Raw genomic sequence first — 22,446 nt, forward strand, 5'->3', positions numbered from 1 at the left:
AGGCTTGTGCTAATAACGTTAGCATGTTGTATTTGTGGGGAAAATGTGTCCAGATAAAGACAAGTGTTTGTCTGTGAATGCTGCGAGTTATAGTGAAGCTGATTTGTGTACTTGTGTTTGGAACTGTCTCTATTAAGCCATGTTTAATGTGTGTTTAATGTGTTTAATGTGTGTTTAATATGTGTTTAATGTGTGATTTAGTTTCAATCAACTAAACTTTACTGCACTTCACAGAAACTCCACCACCCACTAGTGTTTTGGAGGTGTAACTGCAGAGTGACACAGACACACCACCACACAAGTATAAATGCTCACAGAGGTGTAGGCTCCTCATAGAGCTGACACACAACTATAAATTCCACTTTATTCCTGAAATGTCCCTTTGATGACCTCTGACCTCAAATTCTGAAAATTTGAGGGTGCCCTCTGGGAGCACAGATCTAATGACTGCCCCCTACTCAGGGGCGAAAATATAGACAATGCACTGGGGCCCATGGCGTGGAGGGGCCCGACTGCCACACGGAAATGCGCCCATGTTCAAAGAAGAACTCACATTAAAACAAAAATGCTGCTATTGTCCATACGTGCTCTAAATAAGGCAAACCCATCTCCATCATGGTTTTCCGGTTCAGTAAAACAGTGTCAATCTATAACAAATTATAAACTTATTCTATATAAACTATTTTAAAACCTATAATTTACCAATAAAAAACTATCAAGTTAAACTAATAATTTCCTATTTTCTTTTGTAGACCTTCTCTCACACATAACACATGTATACGCACTGGAAGGAAGGCAACTGAAGCGCTATCTTACTGTCAGCAATTTGCAGTGAGGAAACACCAGAGACTGGATAAAACCGAATAAATACAAGGAGCTAAAAATAAGTAATTAAATAGATTAATATATTAATAATAATAACAATAATTAAAAGATGACTTAATAAAAATAGTTCAAAGTAAAGTTAAAAAGTTAGCATTAATATGAGAACATAAAATAAACAACTAAAATGATACAATAAAAAGGCCAAGTAAACTAAAAGACTAAATTAAAATATATAATTAAGAGGAAATGATATAATAAAAACTATAAATTATAATTAAGAGGAAATGATATAATAAAAACTATAAATAAAATTTAATCAAAAGTCAGGCAAAAAAAAGTGAGTCTTAAGTTTGCTTTTAAAAATGTCCACACTAGCAGCTGCTCTCATGTCTTCAGGAAGGCTGTTCCACAGGCGTGGAGCATAATAATAAAAAGCTGCTTTGCCGTGAGTTTTTGTTCTAACTTTAGGAATTAATAAAAGACCTCTATCTGAAGACCTGAGAGCTCTGGATGGCTCATAAGTTTAAAGCAAATCTGATAAATAAGATGGACTAAGACCATTAAGAGCTTTAAAAACCAATAAAAGAATCTTAAAATCTTAAAAAGATTTGTCTTATACAGATATGTAACGATGATTGCTGTGTAATATGTGTGTTAATGTGTCCAGTATCAAGTATCTGCAAGTGGATGTAACGTAAACGCGGCAGTAAGACACACTGTTGCTAAAATATACACCTAAAACTGTGTGTGTGTGTGTGTGTGTGTGTGTGTGTGTGTGCTTCATAACTTGTAACTAGGGCGTAATAGGGCCCCTCATAATAGCGTGCACTGGGGCCCATTGTCACTACCTTACGCCACTGCCCCTACTGTTACTTTCACATGTTATTGTTATTTGTATTTTAGATTGTTGTGTAGGTGCTTTTACTGAAGTATTGAGTTCTTCTTCCAGCCCTACAGACAGAGACCCCCCCCCCCCCCCCCCCCCAACATGTCAATCATGGCAGCAGGACGACACACGCAGGAACAGCATCAAACCGGTTTGTGCGTCTGTTAAACGGACCCCGCCTCCTGCAGCGGGAGGATGGAGGAGCTGGAGCCGTGAAAACACACCGAGAGCAGCCGAGGGAGATGGAGACAGCCTGTGGGGCCGCAGGAGGAAGGAGCCCTGTGAACCAGGTAAACTTTTATTCATCGTCACCACGTTGGTTTGTGTGTCGCCGTGTTTGTTTGGTGGCAAGGAGAGGACCGGACACTCGTGAGGCTGACGGGACAGTCTGACCGACAGTGTGCCGGTCCAGATGATCCCCTCCGACAGCATGAAGTCACTGTGGTGGAGAACTGGGCTGAATCTGACTGTTCGCAACTTCATTTAAATTAAGTTAAAGTACATGGTAGTGTTATCAGAGGTGGAGGAAGTGTTCAGATCCTTTATTAAACTAAAAGTCCTGAAACTTCACCAAATGTTCAGTTTAAACACAAAATTAGGCATACACAGTGACAACACAAATGTTTTTACTTAAATAAAGGATCTGAATACTCCCGTCACCGCTGATAATACGACCATGTACTTTTACTTCAGGCCAGACCCCCGGATGAAGACATAGTTTTTCATGCACTGATCAATTTTTAAATTTTGGGCGATTTTGCTTCCATATAACATAAAAAATACACATCTAGGTGTTTATCTTAGTTCAGAATTCTGTTTTGGAAATTTATGATAAAGTATATAATATTACATAATGCATCACTTGCATATTTAATAAAGGAGTGACATCACCTATGAGCCCTGAGCAAATTGGTGCGAAAACATGGCCAAAAAAAAAAAAGTAATGAGCAACTTGGTGAGAAATGTCAAGGAAATTGCAAGAAAAATAAAAGATTTAGATTTTTTTTTTTTAAACTAGAGAAAATAAGGACAAAGCTCGGGCAATTTAGATTTATAATAATTTAGAATTATTGTTATTGTTCTTATTATCACGTTTAAAACTTATGATTTTTAATCACACTTTACTTGTTCATTTGTTTTCAGCTTCCTTTCTTTTGAGTTTAACTAATTTTCTTGTTTTTAATTTTATTTATTTATATATTTATTTTTACAAATTTCTTGCCAATTTTTCGGGTCACTTCCTCTTTTGTGGCTCGTTGCCTCCTTCCCTGTTTTTAGAAGATATACCATTTTACTGTCAGGTTTCAGAGGGTTAAGGGAAGCTCATATGCAGAGGCATGCTCAGGAACACTCAGGGCGGAAACTTGTGCCAGGTGTGTTTTTCTTTTAGCAAAAATGCACGTCTTTGTGCAGAATTGATCATACGACTTGATAAAGGAGACTTGGATTATACTGTTTGAGCTGTGTGACAGTTTGTAAACTGATGTTTTGATATAGTTTTGCTGTTGTTAAACACGGTCCCGTTTTCTTCAAATCATAAAGAATGTTCGCCTTTCTGGATTCTTAGTTCTCCGTCGAAACAAGCGACGAATACACCCTAACCTGGGCTGAGTAATTAATACACAAATGGTCATTTGGGGGTTGAAGTATTCAAAAGTATCAGAAGTACCAAAAAAATCGACATAAACATACTTAATAACCAATAGAATTCATTTAAAATCCTACAGAAGTGAAAGTATTATATGATAGTCAGGACATGGAAAGAAAGGATGAACTCAGGCACTTGTGCGTGGAGCAGGAACAGATGCATCTGAGTCAAGTTAAAAAGCCTTTATTCCAAAACATGGCTGCTAACATTAAAACACTGACAGGTTTTGACTCTGTGGTCCTCGTCCTTAGAGTATCACACGATAATGACGGTCCTGGAGCACACTGCTGTCTCCTCCTTCAAAGTGTGACTTTCTATTACATGATAGTGTTGTTTGCTTGACTCACAAACAAACAAACCTAAGGGGTGAACATACAGCCAGCCTTTATTCAACATTTAGTAGTTGCAGTGTAAACAGGCTGCAGCTCTGTGGCTGCTGACGGACTTCACGCTTTTTCATCCTGAATTACAACAAACATGTATGAATCAGATCAGATGATGCTGCAGGCTGATGTGTACCAGATCAACACGTTAACACTGTGATCAAATTCATTCATTCATTCATTCATACCTTTATTTAAGACTTGGGAAATCATCATGAATAACATTTAAAAAAGAAATGGAATCATACAAAACAACAAACAACAATAACAATAAATGATCACTAAAGTAGAAGTACAGGGTGATAAACATGCTGAAGTGTAGATGAATATTTTCACTCAATTAAAACAGTTAATAAACTGATGTTTTGACAGAGTTTCGCTGTTGTTAAACGTGGTCCTGGTTTCCTCAATTCATACAGAAACAAAGTTTTCTTAGTAAATGAAATGTAACATGAGGTGAGTAACTGATTCACAAATGGTTATTTTACAGGTGAAGTGTTCCTTTCTGGAATTTCTCAACTGTGGGATCAATAAAGGTGTATCTTATCTTATCTTATCTTATCTTATCTTATCTTATCTTTAAGTAAAGGACTGAAGTGCTCCTGAGTTAAACTTTGATACCTCGACTACATTTAGCTGATAATACTTGTTATGTAAAACATGTAGTAGTACTGCACTACACTGACGACTGTCATACTACATACAGAACTCCCTCTTCACCTGCACCCTTCCTCTCTCCTCCACAGAAGACTGCTCAGCTTGTTTCCTTGTCCTGAAGTGTCCCTGCAGATCACCCCTCATCTCACCATGTCGCCTCAAGCCCCTAACCCTCCAACTGCCCAGACTGCCCAGCCCCCGGCCCCTGGCCCTCCAACTGCTCCAGCTGCCCAGCCCCCGGCCCCTGACGGGGGTTGGGGCTGGGTGATTGTAGTGTCCAGCTTCCTGGCTCTGCTGCTGGGGTATGGCTCTTCTCAGTCAGTGGGCGTCCTCTACCCTGAGTGGCTGCTCGCCTACGGGGAGGGGAAGGCCATGACAGCCTGGGTGGGCTCAGCGGTGGGTGGAGTCGGACTCATAGTGGGTGAGTAGTGTAGTGTGATCTGTAGAGCTGTAATCAACCAAAGAAAATGTTTGTCAACTTCAACCAATTGATTGATTGATTAGATGAACTAAACCACTGCCTGGTAGTGTTTTGGGTCCACTACACTTTGCACCCTGACCACAGCATACTTTATCCATTCTTCATATTTACACCAAGACACAATTGCTTTCAGCCTGATGATGCGCCAAGCTTCTACTTTGCACTGAGCACTGCACGTTTGGCGTATTTTTTTCTGGTTGTGTGAGTTAAAATGTTCAACTTCGGGAACTGTTATTTTTTAACCCAATGTCCAATCAGAGTGGAGGAAGGGTCACATCAACAATAATGGAGGGGAAATAAATCCTGCAGGCCACATAGAGAGTCCCTCCCCTTCCAGTGTCTCCCATTGGACCTTACTTAAAAAAGTATGTACAGTTGTCAGCACTGAGACAAATGATCTTGTTCGAATTGTGCCATGAATCACACATATGAGGTCTCTCATTCTAAAGATCATTTTGCAAGTCAAGAAAGTCGCAGTTTGTTGTAGGTTTGTCATAGTGCCATTTAGTTTTGTGTGAAACTGCTCAGTGAACTACATCTCTGGTCTCACACAATATACATCACCAACACCACCAGCTAGCTAGCCAACTAACCTACTGTAGCTATGTTCCACCAGGCACCCAGGAACGCGGCTAAGCCTTGCAGCAAATTTGTCCCAGTGGCCACTCACGGTATTGCAACCAGATAATTAATCGGCCACTATTTTTTAACCGATGAAACATTTTAATCATTTTTTAAGTCTCTGCAGGTCCGTAAACACAGCGCAGACGGTAGCCTGAGTGTCAGACTGAAGCTCTCAGAACCTTCAGTCTGACATGGCTTCCATTGAAGGCGACAGAACCTTCAGTCTGACATGGCTTCCATTGAAGGCGATTTACAAGGGGGAGGGAATTGGATTTTTTCCCTAACCAATCAGTAGAGATCAACGACTCACCCAGAATGTGACGTCATTAGTATCCATGCCTCGGGGGTGCCGAAAACAAGCGAGCATTGCCCGTTTATAATGTCTCCGTCGTCGTGCACGCCCAGCTGCATCGCCGTTAAATCCAGTTTAGCAGCTTCCTTAATTTGGTCCTCCATTAACGCGAGTAGTGGCGAAATACCTCGTTAGCATCGTTAATGTGGTCTGTAGGATCTGTAGCGGTCGCCATTGTTGCTGTCCTCACCAGTTACCCACCGGCGTACAGCTTGACATCAGCGTGGCACTGATTGGCTAATCACTAGACCCCCGGCGTTCATTGGTCCGTCCATCGTTTGGACGAGATAAATCACAAATTCATTGAAGTATGCCAGACCAGTAATGCAAGCCTACTCAGTTGAGTGGGCGGGGTCTATGGTCTGGAACCAGGCTACACAGACGGAGCTTTCCATGAGTTCTTTTGTCCTCAGCAGCAGTTTGTGACTCGCGGGGTGGAATTGATCTGTTGAGCCTTTCAGAGCTGATCAGATCAGAGAGGAGCAGCTGCTGCAAGTGAATGCAAACTTTCAGACCCAGCAGAATGAACAGTGAAATCTCACTTTAAATAAGCCTGGTGTTCCGCTGCTCTGTCTCTGCCTTAGTGCGCTCGTACTCCGACAGTGTGATGTTATAAATAACCAAACACATATATCAGGGCTGTCAGGATAATGTGTCTATTTCAATGACTTAATCACAAAAATATAAAACATGTTAAAAAAAATTAAAGCTGGTGGAGCACTGTTCTCTGCAGGTTCTGCAGGAAAGAATTTTCGTACCACCAGAGAACTTCAGTCTGAAATATCACCTCAACACAAAGCATTTAGCAGCGAACCCAGAGGTTCGAGCTAGATCAGACTTTAACTCCTCCCTCTCCTTCAGGTCCTGTCTGCAGTGTTTGTGTGGTGAACTTCGGAGTTCGGCCCGTCACCATCTTCAGCGGTGTGATGGTGGCGGGGGGGTTTATGCTCAGCGCCTTCGCCCCCAACGTCCCTTTCCTCATCTTCTCTTACGGCATCGTGGCCGGTAAGATGGAGGCTTTGGGCCTCTCATCATACACTGGTATTTTATATTGTCATATTTTGCCCAGGCTGTAACCTGAGGGCCAGATCACTGTCGTCCACATACTTTTGGTCATTAATGCCTTGTTTCCGCTGCATGGTATGACTTGACTCAACTTGTCTTCTGGTACCACCTCTGTTGATACTGTAAACAATCTCATTTTTCTTATTGTTGGTGTTCAGATCCAAACCAACAATGAGTTAAAGTGCAAGTTGTTGTTCCAGTCTGTTGTAGTGATGAGATGTTATAACGATGTCCTCTGTGTGCATCTCAGGTGTCGGTTTAGGTCTCTTGTATGCCGCCGTCGTCATCATCACCTGTCTGTACTTTGACAAGAAGAGAGGCCTGGCGCTGGGAATAGTGAGCACAGGTACGTCTGTCAAATGATCCCTTTATTAGAACTAGTCTGCTGACCACTGGTAACTTCCTAAATGTGTGTTTAGTATTAAAATATAATATGAAGCAGTGTGTGAGGACTGGGTGACACGGTGGTGTAGTGGTTAGCACTGTCGCCTCACAGCAAGAGGGTACCTGGTCGATCCCAGGAGGGAGCCCTTCTGTGTGGAGTTTGCATGTTCTCCCCGTGTCAGCGTGGGTTTCCTCCAGGTGCTCCAGCTTCCTCCCACAGTCCAAAGACATGCAGGTTAATTGGTGACCCCCGACACTATTTTGCCGGAGCACTGTCGCTGCATCCTTGGCTTAGCTCTGCCCAGGATGACTGTAATTGGTTTAAAGAAATACAAACAAGTCAGAGCATTTTTTTTCTCCTACTGCATAAACACAATCTGTTATTCCAGACCTTTCGTTAGTGCGGACAAAGTGCTGACTAACCAGTGACTAACAGATACATTTTTCAGACACAAACACAAACTGACGTAAAATACAAGAGGCCTTTCCTTTTCATCCGGCCCTCCATTGACTCAGTGAGGTTTAGCGTTGCGTTTCAAAACACTTTCCATTTAGAGGTGGTGGAATATTGTGATGTAAACATGTCTTGACATTTATTCTAATTTCTGTTGGCTTCGCTGACAAACAGCCGGTTAGCTGAATTAACAAGCGGAAACATGGCACCCTCTGCTGTCCTCAGGTTAGTTAGCCACTCTACGCTGTCTACGCAGCTAAATTTTTAGCTGCATATTTAGCATAACTTTCTTTGGCTAACGGACAGCCCTGCAGGTGTCGGAGAAAAGGATGCCCACTGTTTCACTTTATTGAAACTGTCTCACATGTTTACCTGAGTAACTGGTCACCACACGTCTGTCTCTCTGTCTGTCTGTCTGTCCTCAGGTACGGGCGTGGGAGGCGCCCTGTTTGCCACGCTGCAGAGTGAGCTCATTGAGGTGTTCGGTCTGGAGGGCTGCCTCCTCATCATTGGAGCGCTGGCGCTCAATGTGGTGCCATGTGGCGGCCTCATGCGACCTTTAACCGCGCCGAGGTACTACCTCAAACAGCGTGCTGCCATCCTGGAGCAGCATCATCAGGAAGAGGTGAAAGAGGAAGAAGAGGAGTTGTCCAATCAGGAGCCTTCAGCCAAAGATCCTGTTGTTGTCATGGAAACCAAGGAGCCACTTGTGAGGAGGAGGAGCTTTTTCAGCTTCTCGACCTTCGTCAAAATGATGAAACATTATTCCCAGTGAGTGTGATAATATGTAATAAATTTACTCCCAGATTTCATCTCCTGCAGATGCCACAAGCGTCCACTTGGACTCAGGAATGAACTGATTATATTTTGCTGGTCGTAAGTCAAAAGGTCAAGGTCACTGTGACCTTGCATCCAGCTCATTCTCGTGAACGGGATGTCTCAAGATCACCTTAAGGGAATTTCCTGGAATTTGTCACAAACGTCCCCTTGGACTCTACGATGAACTGATGAGAATTTGGTGGTGGAACGTCGAGGTCACTGTGACCTTGTCCGTCCCATTTTTGTGAACATTTTATCTCAAGAGCGCGTTGAGGAATTTTCCTCAAATATGGCACAAACATCATATGGACTCAACAATGAATTTTGAATTTGGTTTAAAGTCAAAGGTCATTGTAACCTTGTCCATCTTATTCTATATCTCAAGATCACCTTAAGGGAATTTCCTCAAATTTGGCACAAACGTCTACTTGGACTCAACGATGAACTGATGAGAATTTGTTGGTCAAAGGTCACTGTGTCATCACAAAATATGTTTTTGGCCAAAAACATATTATGGTAATTACAACAAAATTTTAAACAAATGTCCAACAGGATGAAATAATGAAGTGATGACATTTTATATCCAAAAGGTCAAAGGTCAGCTTAACTGTGACATCAGGGGCGGCAGTAGCTCAGTCCATAGGGACTTGGGTTGGGAACCGGAGGGTCGCCTGTTCAAGTCCCCGTCCGGACCAAAATATGGAGCGTNATCAAAAAAAAAAAATCACCATGTTCTAACGTCATATCTCAGGAACAGAAGGGGAGACATTTGGTCAGATACTGAATTAGTGACTCTAATCTTGAAACTGTGCTGATTGTATAGATCTTCTGCCTGAAAGTAAGGTGAAAGAATTAAGAATCAGAATCAGAATTAGAATCGGTTTTTATTAAGTAGGTTTTCACATACAAGGAATTTGGCTTGGTGTATTGGTGCATAACAAAGAATATAAAATATATAAAAAAAATATTAGAAGTAATTAGAAACATAAGTATAAAAAGGAAATACTATAAACAATTAAATTTAAAATCTGAATGCAAATAACAATAATAATAGTAATAGGCAGAGTAGGTGAGGGTCTCTGGTCTTGATGATGAGGCCAGCTGCAGATGGAAAGAAATTGTTTTTGTGGCGTGAGGTTTTGGTCCTGATGGACTGCAGCCTCCTGCCAGAGGGGAGAGTCCCGAAGAGTTTGTGTCCAGGGTGGGAGGGATCAGCCATAATCTTTCCTGCACGCCTCAGAGATTGATTGCAGCCAATCACCGTCTCGGCAGAGCGGATGATACGCTGCAGTCTGCTTTTGTCCTTGGCAGTGGCAGCAGCGTACCAGATGGTGAAATGACCAACAATAATTGGTTCGTAGAAGAAAATGGACGACGTATGTCTCTGATTTTAAGTTGAAACGTTTACTCTGACTTACATTAGAATTCGTTTTCTCTCTCCTCAGATGTTTGTCCTCCATGCTGTCTCTCCTTCAGGACAGAGTCCTCATAGCGTTCTGTGTCACTTTCCTCCTCTTCTGCCTCGGTCAGTTTCTAGATCTTCAACCATCAGTCAATTCATCAATTATTCAAATTAAAGAAAATCAATATGCAGTTATTTTTATGATTTATTGTTAAAGATATTTCCTGGTTCTTAGATGTGAGGATGTTCTGCTTTCTTTTGGCTTTACATGATAGTAAATTTGATATTTGGGGTTTGGAAATGTTGGTCGGACATATGAGAAATTTGATGAAGTCACTTTAGGATATTATGACAGGCCTCTCTCTCGATGCTCAATGTTTTATTAGACCAAATAATTAATGGAGAAAATTATGTATAGATTAACCATTTGTCGCAGCCCTCAGTTAGTCTGTTTACTCTCCTTCTGTTGTTCATAAAGTAGTTTTGTACTCTTGAACTCACACCATGTTTGGAGTATTTCCTTTTTTTGCCCTAGTACTTCTCTCCTCAAGTAAAGGCCATAAAAACCAAACGTGTCAGTGGAGAGTTGACCTCCTCACCTGAAGCACCTCATCCTCCTGCAGGTAGTTTCCCCCCTCAGATGTTCATGGAGGACCTGGCTCGGAGCTCAGGGCTGTCGAAGGGCGTCACCTCCATCTCCCTGGTGTCCCTCAACTCTATCGCAACTGGTGTGGGTAAAGTGGGGCTGGGTGTCATAGCCGACGTGTCGTGTGTCAACAGCGTCTTCCTGTATGCTCTGACGGTGGCGGTGAGCGGGCTGGGGGTGCTGCTCATCCCCTTCGCCAGGTGAGACCACAGAGGACACTGGGACAGACAGGAGGCACAGAAGATGATATAACTGTCTGTTAGCTGTTATCAGAGCTGGAGGAAGTACTCTGATCTTTTACTGCCGCAAAAGTAGAAATACAAGTACATGTACAGGTCCTGCATTTAAGAGTAAAAGAACAAAAGCATCAGCATCAGTTTTTCACTCACGGTGCCGAATAATAACCAATATATTATTGGATTAGAATTATTGATGCACCATCATTCTCAGCTTCTGTAATTCATAGTTTTTGTTTTATTTTTTTGTCTGGTTTCAGCTCGTACATGGAGCTGCAGGTGCTGGCGGCGGTCCTGGGCTTTTCGATCGGGAACTGGACTCTGACGCCGTACGTCACCAGTAAGGTAGTTGGCGTGGAGAAGCTCCCTGAGGCTCATGGGATCCTGATGTTTTTCGGAGGTGTTGGCATCACACTAGGCCCTCCTGTCGTAGGTAAGACATGACAAGAGGTCTACAAACTCTATGAGAGACTCTGCGTCAGTAATGGTTTCCTTCCCTCCAGGCTGACAGATGTTGGTTTTAGTTCATTCCTAGTAGCGATGATGTTTGTATGTGTAGCAGTGACAGTTGTACTTGTAGTAATGAAGTCTCTTCTTGTTACAGTGGCACTTGCACCTGCAGTGATGACATTTCAACTTGTAACAGTAATGTAGTAGTAAGAATGTTTTCACTGTGATGTTTCGTCATGTAACAAGAACTTTTCTACTTGTAGGGACGTTGCTACTCTAACTTTATTACACTTCCTGTGAGCACCATAAACACAGAGTTCCTGTTTCCATGTGGGGGCAGTATTACATATTTATTTGGATTTACATCAGCCTCGTGTTTACGTTCTTATCTACAGCAGATGATCTCGTGTCTTCTTCAGGTTCTTTCTACGACTTCAGTCAGTCATACGACCTCGCCTTCTACCTCAGCGGCGGCTGCATGATGGCCGGCAGCCTCCTCCTCTTCCTCACCGCCATCTTGCCGCAAAAAGAAACCCCTCCTCTTCCTCCACCTGAGACCGAGCTCATCAGCTGCACGGTCACCACGGCAACAGACGCTACCTCAACTGTCACCTGACACAACGAGCAAATCATGATCCTCGATCTGTATGAAGACATGTCTGAGAAGGTTAGCGTCTAACGAGTAAAACTGTATTTTTTAAATGATTTTTTTCTAAACTTTTTTTTACTTGATGCTGAAACTGAAGATACTGAAACACTGAGACAGATTTGTTGATAATATATTTACTGTTTATTACAACCTGAAATGTTTTTTAAAACATTTTCAAAGCAGTTTTTAATAAATAAAAATTCCCAAATAAGGTTCAGATATCACAAACTGAGTGTGGGAGCGCACTCTGACACAAACTGGACCGTTCATAAATTGGGAGTGCTGTCTGAATGTAGCGTTGGGTTATCCAGAGCAGCGCACTCTCAGAGTGGCAGAGCACACTCTGGACACTCTGTCTGTGGAGACGGAGCAGCAGAGCGCCGAGCGGAGTGAATGTGTGATTAACTTAACCGTTGGTTCATTCATGTAGAAATATAACGCTCCGTTTCTTCCACCAACAGGGCTCTCATTTTAGTGTAGAGCGTCAGACTGAATTTACCAACGCACCATGTCAGGTCACTCACTCTCCGGGACCGCCAGTGTTACTTGAATAAGTAAACACTGACCAACGGGACCAGACTGGCCGACCCGTATGCTCTCACTCAGTGGATGGATGATGTCACAGGAAGCCAATCTTACAAAGGAGGACCACACTTGTTTGTTTTGCTATGGAAGCTAACGTTAGCTAATGTGCTAAAAAGTTAGCGTTCCAGAGAAATCCAATATTCCTTTTAATCCCTCCCCAGTTTCTGATGAGGTGGACATGATAACCCTTAATACACATAACCTTATTCATCCCTACGACAGGAAATACTTTTTCCCTAACCTGATATGAAGTGTGCGCTGCACATGTGAGCATTTTTGATGATGGCCTCCGTCCAGTCCTTTGGTCTTATCACATTTAACCATAGTTGTCTTTGTTTTTGTTGACGGGCAGTGGCAGCTGGTTTTGAGCCATGACCCCTTCTATTCTGGCTCCCAATAACACAACAAGACAAACACATTTTAACACTCCTATGGAGCCTACAGCCCTGTGGGGGAGAGGCAGCTGCACCTCCAGCTGATAACATGATGTCATCGTGATTAAACTCTACTGCACGGACACAGAAAAGTGCCAGATGAGAAGAAACAACAGTGACTGAAAATGATTTAAACTGTTGATTTAAGTTCTCAAGTTTTTAAGTTTCACACCTTTAATTTTTTTGTACAGTCTCTGGTGCTGACTGACAGTCAGGACTGAGATCAGACAAACTCAGAGCAAAAAATAATAATATGTTGTTTGGTGGTACAGCAGGGTCAAAAAAACACTGAAGGTAAAAACTTCCTATTCATTTTTTTTAGGTGTTTCAATCATTTTGTAGCCTCCCAGTCGTCCTCATTATGTGTGCAAATCCAAATATTTTGGTTTAAGTGTGTGTGCTTTAGTGTCAAAATGCCATTTTCCCAAGCCACTTAAACCGCCATCTGCTGCAGGTAATACACTGGATGTATACATCTGTTTATACAGCATAAATGTGGTATTATATCATATTGAATCTGAGTGTCTTCACTGTTAGTTTAAGGTTTAATAACAATAAAATAGATGCATCTTCCAGGGCAAAACTTTCCACTCTCTCCATGTTTACACTGTCAGTAGCCCTTTTTACACTGCCTCTGTAAAGTGGGAATGTAGTGCCCTGTTCCGCCTCGCTGTTCTGTGTCAATGGTACGATCTTGAAATGGAGAGACAGAGTCATCTCGCCTTTCAGCCAGCAGCGGAGGTACTAACGGTGCCAAATTGACACCTCTGTAAAAGTGTGAGCTGGCAGGATTGGACAGGGAGATTTAAAAAGCAGTTAGCAGCTAACTCGAAGAAGAAAAACAGCCGAAAATGTCCACAAATCACGGAGACAATGAGGCGTTCCCAGGCCAGACAAGACATGTAATCCCTCCTACGTCACTGCATTTTGCTAACAGCTAAGATATAAAAACATGGAAAAGAACGCAGATGGACCGGCCCTTTAAATGGGACATTTTAATTCTACTTGTGTTTTTTCTGCACCATGTCATCAATGAAGAGATTTATTCTCAGCAGCTTCAAACGGTGCTCAGATCATGTTGAACAGGTCATCGTCCTGTAAAGAATGATGTCACTAGGTGATAACAATAAGGAAACTGATTCTGATATCCAGGTTGTCTTTAATTTGAAGCTTTAGACTGATTGTTATTTTGATATTGTATTTCTTTCACCTCTGTATTTGTAGTTTGAATTCATTTCACTGAAGAAAGTTTTATATGGGTTGTTTCTATGATTGCTGTGTATTTATTGTTCTGCCTTGTTTCACCTCAGTTCATATCAAAGAGAAAAAAACAAAAACAAAACTGGTGTCCAGAGGGTTAAAATAAGGAGACTGACTGAGGGGACAAAATTCTCCTCAATAAAAAATAAACTGTGAGAAAACATGAGATATGTTGGTTCTTAGTGATCAATGTTATTTCTAGAGCTTTTAAGATCTCAAACATTACACAAAGTGATGTTTGTGTTGTTTCTGCTGATGAAAGAAACACAACAAACCTGCTGTTTGAATTTAAAGGTTTTAATGTTGACACACAGAAAGTTTACAGAAGTCCTCTGTGAGTTAATCAAAGTACTGCGTGGGGTCGATCTCCTTGTTGCACATCTGGACGTGGATGTGTGAGGTGATACCTGGGTAAACACTCTGCATGGGCAGCATGACGCCGAGCCTCTCCCCCTTCCTCACTGTGCCAGAGGTTCGGTCCGGCTGAACGTAGAACAGCTTGAAACACAGATCTGCAGGAGAAGATACCGTAAAACTTAAATAGTTGGCCGGGCTATTATTTTCTTAAGTCACTGAACTAGACAGGCCTTTATTTGGGACGGGCCTTTAATTCCTTTTACACAAAACTGCTGCTAAGCAAAGATCAGAAGATACAATTAAATGTTTTATTTGAATCAGTGTTAACATTACTTGGATAAAATTAGGCCTTGAATCAAATTAATTATGTTATAACACTTGTTTGAAAGCACCCGGCACACCAACACAACACCACTTAAAACAATATTCATAACTTGGATTCATTTTTATGGGTTTGGTTGAAGGTGGCAGTGCTGTTTGGGCTGAGAAAGCCATGTGTAAGTAAGGTAAAGGAGGTTGTTGGGTTGGTGCGGGGAGCAGTGAGAGCTGGCATTAGGGGAGTGTCTCTGGGACGCCAGAGATCACTGTCTAGCCTCCTGCAGGTGTCGTGGGACCAACTAGACGAAACAACGGTGAAAGGAGGTTCCCACCAGATGACCCCAAAGACATGTTAGTTATCACTGCTCACTGGTCTGTATAGTTAAGCCTTGTCATATTAGCTTATCATAGGGCTTAGGAGGTTATTCACTGAGTGCTGATCCTTTCTCTAGAGCACAAACTGCCTATGTTTATTTGAAAAAAAAACACTTGATTCTTTTGATCTGAGGACCCTCACAGACTAAAGGAATATACATAACTTCAGGTTACTTGTGTAACCCCAGTTCTCAGAGTAGCATGAGTGAGATGTCTTACTATGGGATACGCCTCCCTGCATAGTTGTTTCATTACGCCAATCCAATTAGCTGGTGATCGCAACATCAGCGTCAGGTGGGTCCACCTACCACTAAATATTCTGACTTAATTATAGCTTCAGAGGAAGGGAGTCACCACTTGTTTTTTTGTCATATCGGTGAATCCGAATGAAATACAGTCTTCTCTGGTGCTCATAGTTTCAGTAGAATGAAATCAACCGAGCTAACGATGTGTAGCATCTCTAGATTGACGAATGTTACAACATTTATATCTGTATGCACGATCTAAACAGCTAACCAACGTTAGCTCAAGTGGGTGGTCAACAATCCGGATTTATACATCCAAAGAACTTCTATAAAAATGAGCTGCTCGACAACCACACCAGGCCTCTAATTGAGACAGACCTTTATTTGACAAAATGGGAAGCCACTTCAGGCTAGTAAATGGGACTAGGCTTTTAAATGAGGTTTTAGGATACTTTACAGAAGTACAAGTACTGATAGCACACTGTAAAAATACTCTGTTACAGTAAAAGTCCTGCAGTGAAAAACTTCCCTTAGTAAAGTATGTAAGGATAACTTTGTGTTGGTGTGAATCAAGGGTAGCAACAAAACATACTTTAGCCACCTGTAAAACAGTCCCACCTTAAAACATCCATATCATTTTAAGTGTATGCTGTACTGAGAGTATTTTTACTGCTTTACCTTCCGTCAGACAGGGAAGCTATTAACAGCCTCAGTTGAAGTCACACAAAGACACAAACACACTAACTGATGGAGGCAGCAGTAGACCAGCAGCTCCTGTGTTCAATGAGCTTAAATCATCATTTTTTTCAATGGAGTCTGGCGTTGACGAGAATGATGTAATGGCTTCATTTTCATGTTGGTAATCGCTAATTTTATAATTCTTAATAAAGCATACACTGATTTTTTTTGTTGCTAAAATACATTTTGTTGCTGACCCCTTCACAGCAGTACATTGCTTAGCTTCCATGTCAGACTCCTGCCTGCTTCTCCAAACTGGGGCCGTGCCATCTGACATCTACTGCAGGTATAATTTACTGACTATAGATAAATACTTCACACAACCCCACTTGCAAAACTCCAAACTATCTCTTTCAGTAGCCCACAGTACTTGAGCAACATGTTTTAATGTAATAAATGTTTGATGGACTGACTTTCTCCTCTCAGGTTGATGCCGCTGTCGATGGCCGCCTTCTCGGTTTTGTTGTAGACAATGACCTTTCCGTGAAGAGTCACGTCAAACGGAGCGTAGACGACTGAGCCGTCCTGGCACACAATGTCCAGACCTTTGTGTTGCCTGGTCTCCCTGAAACACAGCAGACATCCAGATGATGAACCACACAACAGTTACCTCTGCTCATTTCTTTTTCTGATTAGTTGCTCAACATCGTCTCCACTGTGTGCCTCAGTCGATTGGTTGATTTATATGTTCTGAGGAGCAGATCAATGACGGAACGGATCAAATCTGAGATATCTTGACTTATAGACTTCTAGGCCACAAACATTGGAGCCTACATGTCCCAAAATGCACCTGAACAGTAGTGTAGTGTTATGGTGCAGCTGTTATGGTTACCGGCTGGCTCCGTAGTGTCCACGTCCCCATCTGTCAGACGTCCTCCTGGTGTTGCTGGGGTTTCCCTCGCAGAGCTGTCCGAACTTTACGCCATCACACACACACACACACATCACAGCTGGAGACACACACACACACACACACACACACACACACACACATTAACATTAACAGATTAACATTGAATATACTTAAATTAATTCCCTGGTGACTTATCGAAACCTTTACAAAATATTAAGCACTAATCCTGATCTTTAGTTGGTCTTTGTCCCCATAATGTGGGATTTATACTTCTGCGTTCAGTCAACGCTGCAGCTGCAGTGAAGGCTCTGCGTCAACGTAGAGCCTTCACTGCAGCCTGACGTGCACCTCCACAGAAATGTAACTACACGTCGCAGTAACGCAGACCTCCTGTCTGTCTCTGTAAGCTGAAACCATTTCCCTCAGTGGACACAAAGCTTTTATTTACTTTAATTTCACAGATAAGAAACAATAAATTGTGAAGACAATAAAGCCTCCACACACTGTGTGATTTATCCTGGCTGAAATATGAGCAGAGGAAATCTCTGCTGGTCATTAGGCTAATTTATACAACGTAAAATTGAAGGAAGGAGGACGTACAACTCCAACATTTCCAATTGTGATGGGTGCAAGTTGCAGAGGGATTCCAAAGAAACTAGTAGGCAACAGTACTCACAAAATGACAGACGCGTTTCGGCCTAAGCCTTCTTCAGTGATACACAATGATTGGCCGTGTGTTGCCCTATTTAAACAGTGTAAATGTCATAGGCTTGTACCCCTGGACCCCCATTTCTGATTTTAGATTGCGTATCTTGTCACCTTTGTCAGTGCTCTACAGTTCACAGGTCTGAGTTTTAATCTTCTGATTTTTCAGTTATAATCAGGATTATCACCAGCAGCTGATTCATCATCTTACCCAGCAAAACGGTGACACGTCTCATCTTCAAATCTCAGCTCTTGTTCCAGATGAAAAGTTTCTTCTGTGGCTTCAGTCAGGCTTCACATGACTTTTATACAGAGGCTGATGTTCCTCTTTCAACAGACTGAAAAGTCCACAGTTTACACAGTTTAACTGTGGGGACGCACTGCAGCACGCGGCCAACTGTTTGCCTCAGGAAGTTTCATTATTTCACAATGACGAGGACATCATGCTGCAGAGAGGAGCAGAAACAAACATTGTCTGTGTTGACTCAAACTATCAGGTACATGTTTTGATGTTAAATGACCTACAGTTACAGACCCACTATCAGTGCTGACCAACAGCAAATACAGACTGTTTACCTGACCTTACCTTTAGTTGATTTTCCAAACAGAGGAATCCTGTTGACCTGGAATGGCCCCATTCTGTCATCTTGTTATGTGATGTTAGTTATGAGGTGTTTTAAAATACTGATATATTTTGTCTAAAATAGGAAATTAAGAAAAAAATATACAAGAAGGTCCTTTTTATTAAGACATGAAGTAGCATGGGATCATGGGAGTTGTTGTCCTCATAGAGTGACATGTATTTGTAGGCCAACATGGGCGTCAACTGCAGCACAGTCGCATGAATTTAACGTCGGTCGTGATGATACTGACATTTTATGTTGTTGAACAAAACATGAAAGTCTCTTCAGCGTGTGTGAACCACAGAGCATATTTCAGACATCTAACCAAAAACCCACTGAGCTTCAGACGCTAAAATGCTAACTCACCTCCGGGTTATTGTTAAACAAATATCGTTGCTGGTGAAATTAATGTTTTAAAGTTAAATCATGTTCATGGATGAAGAAATGTTTAATTATGTTTATTCACATTGTGTTTATTCACATGTATTCATGTTGTCATTTCATTCTAATGAAATAGCTGCAGCCAGTGTTAGCTAATGTCACGCTGATTCGCCAATTTAAGTGGGATTTATACGTCTGCGTCGAATCAACGCCGTAAGTTATCAAAGTGACATTTCATTAGTTTGAAATCAGCAAACGTCTGCTGCTCTGCTAAACGTTCTTGTATCAGTCTTATCACACACCCTGTCTCACACCCTGTCTCTCATACTTTCTGTCGACCTGTCTCTCATCCTTTCTGTCTGCCCGTCTCTCACCCTGTCTCTCATACTTTCTGTCGACCTGTCCCTCATCCTTTCTGTCGACCTGTCTCTCATCCTTTCTGTCTACCTGTCTCTCACCCTGTCTCTCATCCTTTCTGTCGACCTGTCTCTCATCCTTTCTGTCTACCTGTCTCTCACCCTGTCTCTCATCCTTTCTGTCTACCTGTCTCTCACCCTGTCCCTCATCCTTTCTGTCTACCTGTCTCTCACCCTGTCCCTCATCCTTTCTGTCGACCTGTCTCTCATCCTTTCTGTCTACCTGTCTCTCACCCTGTCTCTCATCCTTTCTGTCTACCTGTCTCTCACCCTGTCTCTCATCCTTTCTGTCTACCTGTCTCTCACCCTGTCTCTCATCCTTTCTGTCTACCTGTCTCTCACCCTGTCTCTCATCCTTTCTGTCTACCTGTCTCTCACCCTGTCTCTCATCCTTTCTGTCTACCTGTCTCTCACCCTGTCTCTCATCCTTTCTGTCTACCTGTCTCTCACCCTGTCTCTCATCCTTTCTGTCTACCTGTCTCTCACCCTGTCTCTCATCCTTTCTGTCTACCTGTCTCTCACCCTGTCTCTCATCCTTTCTGTCTACCTGTCTCTCACCCTGTCTCTCATCCTTTCTGTCTACCTGTCTCTCACCCTGTCTCTCATCCTTTCTGTCTACCTGTCTCTCACCCTGTCTCTCATCCTTTCTGTCTACCTGTCTCTCACCCTGTCTCTCATCCTTTCTGTCTACCTGTCTCTCACCCTGTCTCTCATCCTTTCTGTCTACCTGTCTCTCACCCTGTCTCTCATCCTTTCTGTCTACCTGTCTCTCACCCTGTCTCTCATCCTTTCTGTCTACCTGTCTCTCACCCTTTATGTCTACCTGTCTCTCACCCTTTCTGTCTACCTGTCTCTCATCCTTTCTGTCTGCCTGTCTCTCACCCTGTCTCTGTCTCTGTCCCTTTCTGTCTGCCTGTCTCTCACCCTGTCTCTGTCTCTGTCCTGTGGTGAAGGAGAAGAGAGACGGGGCTCTTCAGAAGACTCTCCCTCCATCCTGGGCAGCAAAGGTCAGTGTGACTTTTAACTCATATCAAACTGGTCTGTACTGGTTTTTTATAGTGGGGTGAATGCATCATGCTGTGTACAGTGCTGTGGTTGGTTTTTGTTGCATTAACAACATCAGACAGCAGGGGGCGCTGCTCCTCTGTCAGTCAGTGTGGACTGTTGCTCCATGACAGCAGAAGCTCCGTGTGAATCCATGTTTGATCTGTGAGCTTTATTTAATATTTATTTCTCCATCAAACTGTTTTTAACATCTGTCTTCACCTTTTTTTATCCTGTCTGTGTCTCTGCAGCTAAAACCATCATTGTCTGGTCAGTGGACATTCAGCGGAGAAGGAGACGGTTAACAGCAACCAATACGAAACGAGGACGAAGACGCTTTTTAAGACATGGTGAGGAAGAGTGTGTGTTTGTTTGTAGACTTTTGTCTTTGTGAGGAAGGAAGTACAGTTCCAGACCTCAAGTGTGAAGTGTAAAGTGAGGACGTTTTTTAACATGAGGACATTTTTAAAGAAGTGAGGACGTTTTACGTTATGAGGTAACGTAAGTAGAATACACAGGTGTGTTTTTAACGTCCAGTGTTGTTGCTCTGTGTTTCAGGTGTCAGGAGGAGAAGCTGCGCTCTAAGACCTGCAGGAAGTGACATCATCACCATGTGACAACACTACACAGGTGGTATTTAAACCTGTGGCGACTCTGAGGAGGAGTTTGATTTTAAATACCTGTACAGTTTTTTATTTTAGTTTTATTTTTTGTTTGTTTCTGGGGGTGAATGATAAACAGAACAACATTCTCACTTCATGGAAAATGAAAATCATTCGCCACCTTCGTCTGATCAAACGCTCGTCTGTCTGCTTCAGTATCTACGGTGGCTGAGAAGGTCCAAACAAAGCCTGCAGGTACAGGAAACAGGAAACACCAGATACAGCTTGTGTCTGGGTCTTCAAAATAAAAGAATAAAATATAATCCTATGTTAGAATTTTTTATGAAGTGTGAATATCAGACAGTGATGATGTCACAGTGTGGCGTTATTTTCCTCTGCATGCGTCCACTATCAGAAACGTAGAGTAACATCAGAGGGATGCGCCACAAAGGTGGTCATCAACTTCCTGTCTAAGCCCCGCCCCTCTTCTTCAGGCTCTAAACAAACACTCAGTATGTTTCCAGGCACAGTGCGACGCCTAAGGCCCTGACACACCAAGCCGACGGTCGGCCGTCGACCAAAGTCGGGCCGTCGGTGAGCGTCTGTCGCCCTAGTTTTTGTGGTGTGTCCCGCACCATCGGCACTTCGTCGTTGGCGGCTTTTCGGTCAATTGAGCATGTTGAATCGGCTGCGGAGCTTGTCGGTGAGAGAGTTCACTCTGATTGGCTGTTCAGGTTTTATTTCCTCGCCCCTGTAGCGAGTGAAACTGCCTGTAGTGAAACCGGGGCTAACCGGTGCTTCCTCCTCAGGCTCCACTTCACTCAGCTGCCCGACAGACCCGCTGTTTCTTCCCACTTTAACCTGAATAACAAACCAGAGCTAGCTGGGAGCGGCTAGCAGAGCATTAGCCTCAGCATGACCGGAGGGAAGCACAGCCAGTTAGCCTCCGCTAGCCTCCCAGCTAGCCCCGGCTCTCCGTTTGGATCCAACCGGAGCACCGAGCCCTGGTTTGTTATTCAGGTTAAAGTGGGAAGAAGCAGCGGGTTTATCGGGCAGCTGAGTGAAGTGGAGCCTGCGGAGGAAACACCGGGACCGTCTGGATGTAATAGTCCGTGGAGGTGCTGCGGTGCTCGGCTGCACAGATAGGAAACCCCTCGACTGACAGGATGTACCACTCTCTCACTCCGCTCTCTCTCACGCAGGTGCAGAACGTACGTGCTACTTGGCCATTGGATATAGTCCGTGTTGTGTGTTCAAATGCAACTGACACAGGGTGACATGAGGCGATGTAGACGACGCAACAGTTGGCTTTTGTTGCCGCTAGTTCTTTGATGTCAGTCTGGTGTGTCTGCACCTTTACAGCTCGACGAGGTCATTTAAAGGGACGACTGGCCTCGTCTTGGGATACAGGCACGGGAGAGGAATCTGACCGAAGTGCCCCGACTCTTTGTCGGCATCACTGATGTGCTGATGGTTCACTGTGCCTAGAGCCTGAACTGTCTTATTACAGGACACTCCCAAAATATACACCAGTGATTTACATCCTGGC

The 22,446-nt window shown here is 43.0% G+C and overlaps 2 protein-coding genes and 1 long non-coding RNA gene across 6 annotated transcripts; 2 read left to right on the forward strand and 1 right to left on the reverse strand.

Annotated features, from left to right (window-relative positions):
- The first annotated feature begins 1,864 nt into the window (after positions 1–1,864).
- Positions 1,865–14,380, forward strand: LOC126399444 (monocarboxylate transporter 9-like). Of its 4 annotated transcripts, none has more exons than XR_007570888.1 (10): positions 1,865–2,001; positions 4,489–4,820; positions 6,718–6,861; positions 7,172–7,267; positions 8,185–8,530; positions 10,024–10,103; positions 10,604–10,826; positions 11,123–11,295; positions 11,732–11,979; positions 12,423–14,380. XR_007570888.1 is itself a non-coding variant. In XM_050059409.1 (9 exons), the coding sequence occupies exons 2-9, from the start codon at positions 4,550–4,552 to the stop codon at positions 11,926–11,928; spliced, it is 1,530 nt and encodes a 509-aa protein (XP_049915366.1). In that variant the 5' UTR covers positions 1,865–2,001; positions 4,489–4,549; the 3' UTR covers positions 11,929–14,380. The 4 variants fall into 4 exon arrangements, 1 of the variants encoding a protein (XP_049915366.1); XR_007570889.1 differs by having other exon boundaries at positions 1,896–2,001; positions 4,492–4,820; XR_007570890.1 differs by lacking the exon at positions 6,718–6,861.
- A 141-nt stretch (positions 14,381–14,521) lies between these two features.
- Positions 14,522–18,200, reverse strand: LOC126399499 (myeloid protein 1-like). Its single transcript, XM_050059512.1, has 4 exons — positions 18,043–18,200; positions 17,106–17,223; positions 16,687–16,838; positions 14,522–14,752 (listed from the first exon to the last, which is right to left on the reverse strand). The coding sequence occupies exons 1-4, from the start codon at positions 18,065–18,067 to the stop codon at positions 14,580–14,582; spliced, it is 468 nt and encodes a 155-aa protein (XP_049915469.1). The 5' UTR covers positions 18,068–18,200; the 3' UTR covers positions 14,522–14,579.
- Positions 18,201–20,417: 2,217 nt separating this feature from the next.
- LOC126399789 (uncharacterized) lies at positions 20,418–22,390 on the forward strand. The gene is made up of 3 exons (XR_007570925.1): positions 20,418–20,460; positions 20,547–20,645; positions 20,854–22,390. It is a non-coding gene; the product is annotated as an uncharacterized LOC126399789 (long non-coding RNA).
- The last annotated feature ends 56 nt before the right edge of the window (positions 22,391–22,446 follow it).

The sequence above is a fragment of the Epinephelus moara genome, chromosome 13 (genome assembly GCF_006386435.1).
Source record: "Epinephelus moara isolate mb chromosome 13, YSFRI_EMoa_1.0, whole genome shotgun sequence".
In the NCBI taxonomy this organism is placed as follows: domain Eukaryota; kingdom Metazoa; phylum Chordata; class Actinopteri; order Perciformes; family Serranidae; genus Epinephelus; species Epinephelus moara.

Bases quoted from the DNA above. Each gene is read 5' to 3' on its own strand.
- LOC126399444 (XM_050059409.1), top strand. From the start codon at position 4,550: ATGTCGCCTCAAGCCCCTAACCCTCCAACTGCCCAGACTGCCCAGCCC. The intron at 6,862-7,171 runs GTAAGATGGAGG...TGTGCATCTCAG, and splicing joins CTCTTACGGCATCGTGGCCG to GTGTCGGTTTAGGTCTCTTG. The intron at 10,827-11,122 runs GTGAGACCACAG...GTCTGGTTTCAG, and splicing joins CTGCTCATCCCCTTCGCCAG to CTCGTACATGGAGCTGCAGG.
- LOC126399499 (XM_050059512.1), bottom strand. From the start codon at position 18,067: ATGAGACGTGTCACCGTTTTGCTGG. The intron at 16,839-17,105 runs GTAACCATAACA...GCTGTGTTTCAG, and splicing joins GGACACTACGGAGCCAGCCG to GGAGACCAGGCAACACAAAG. The intron at 14,753-16,686 runs GTCAGTCCATCA...CTTCTCCTGCAG, and splicing joins CATCAACCTGAGAGGAGAAA to ATCTGTGTTTCAAGCTGTTC.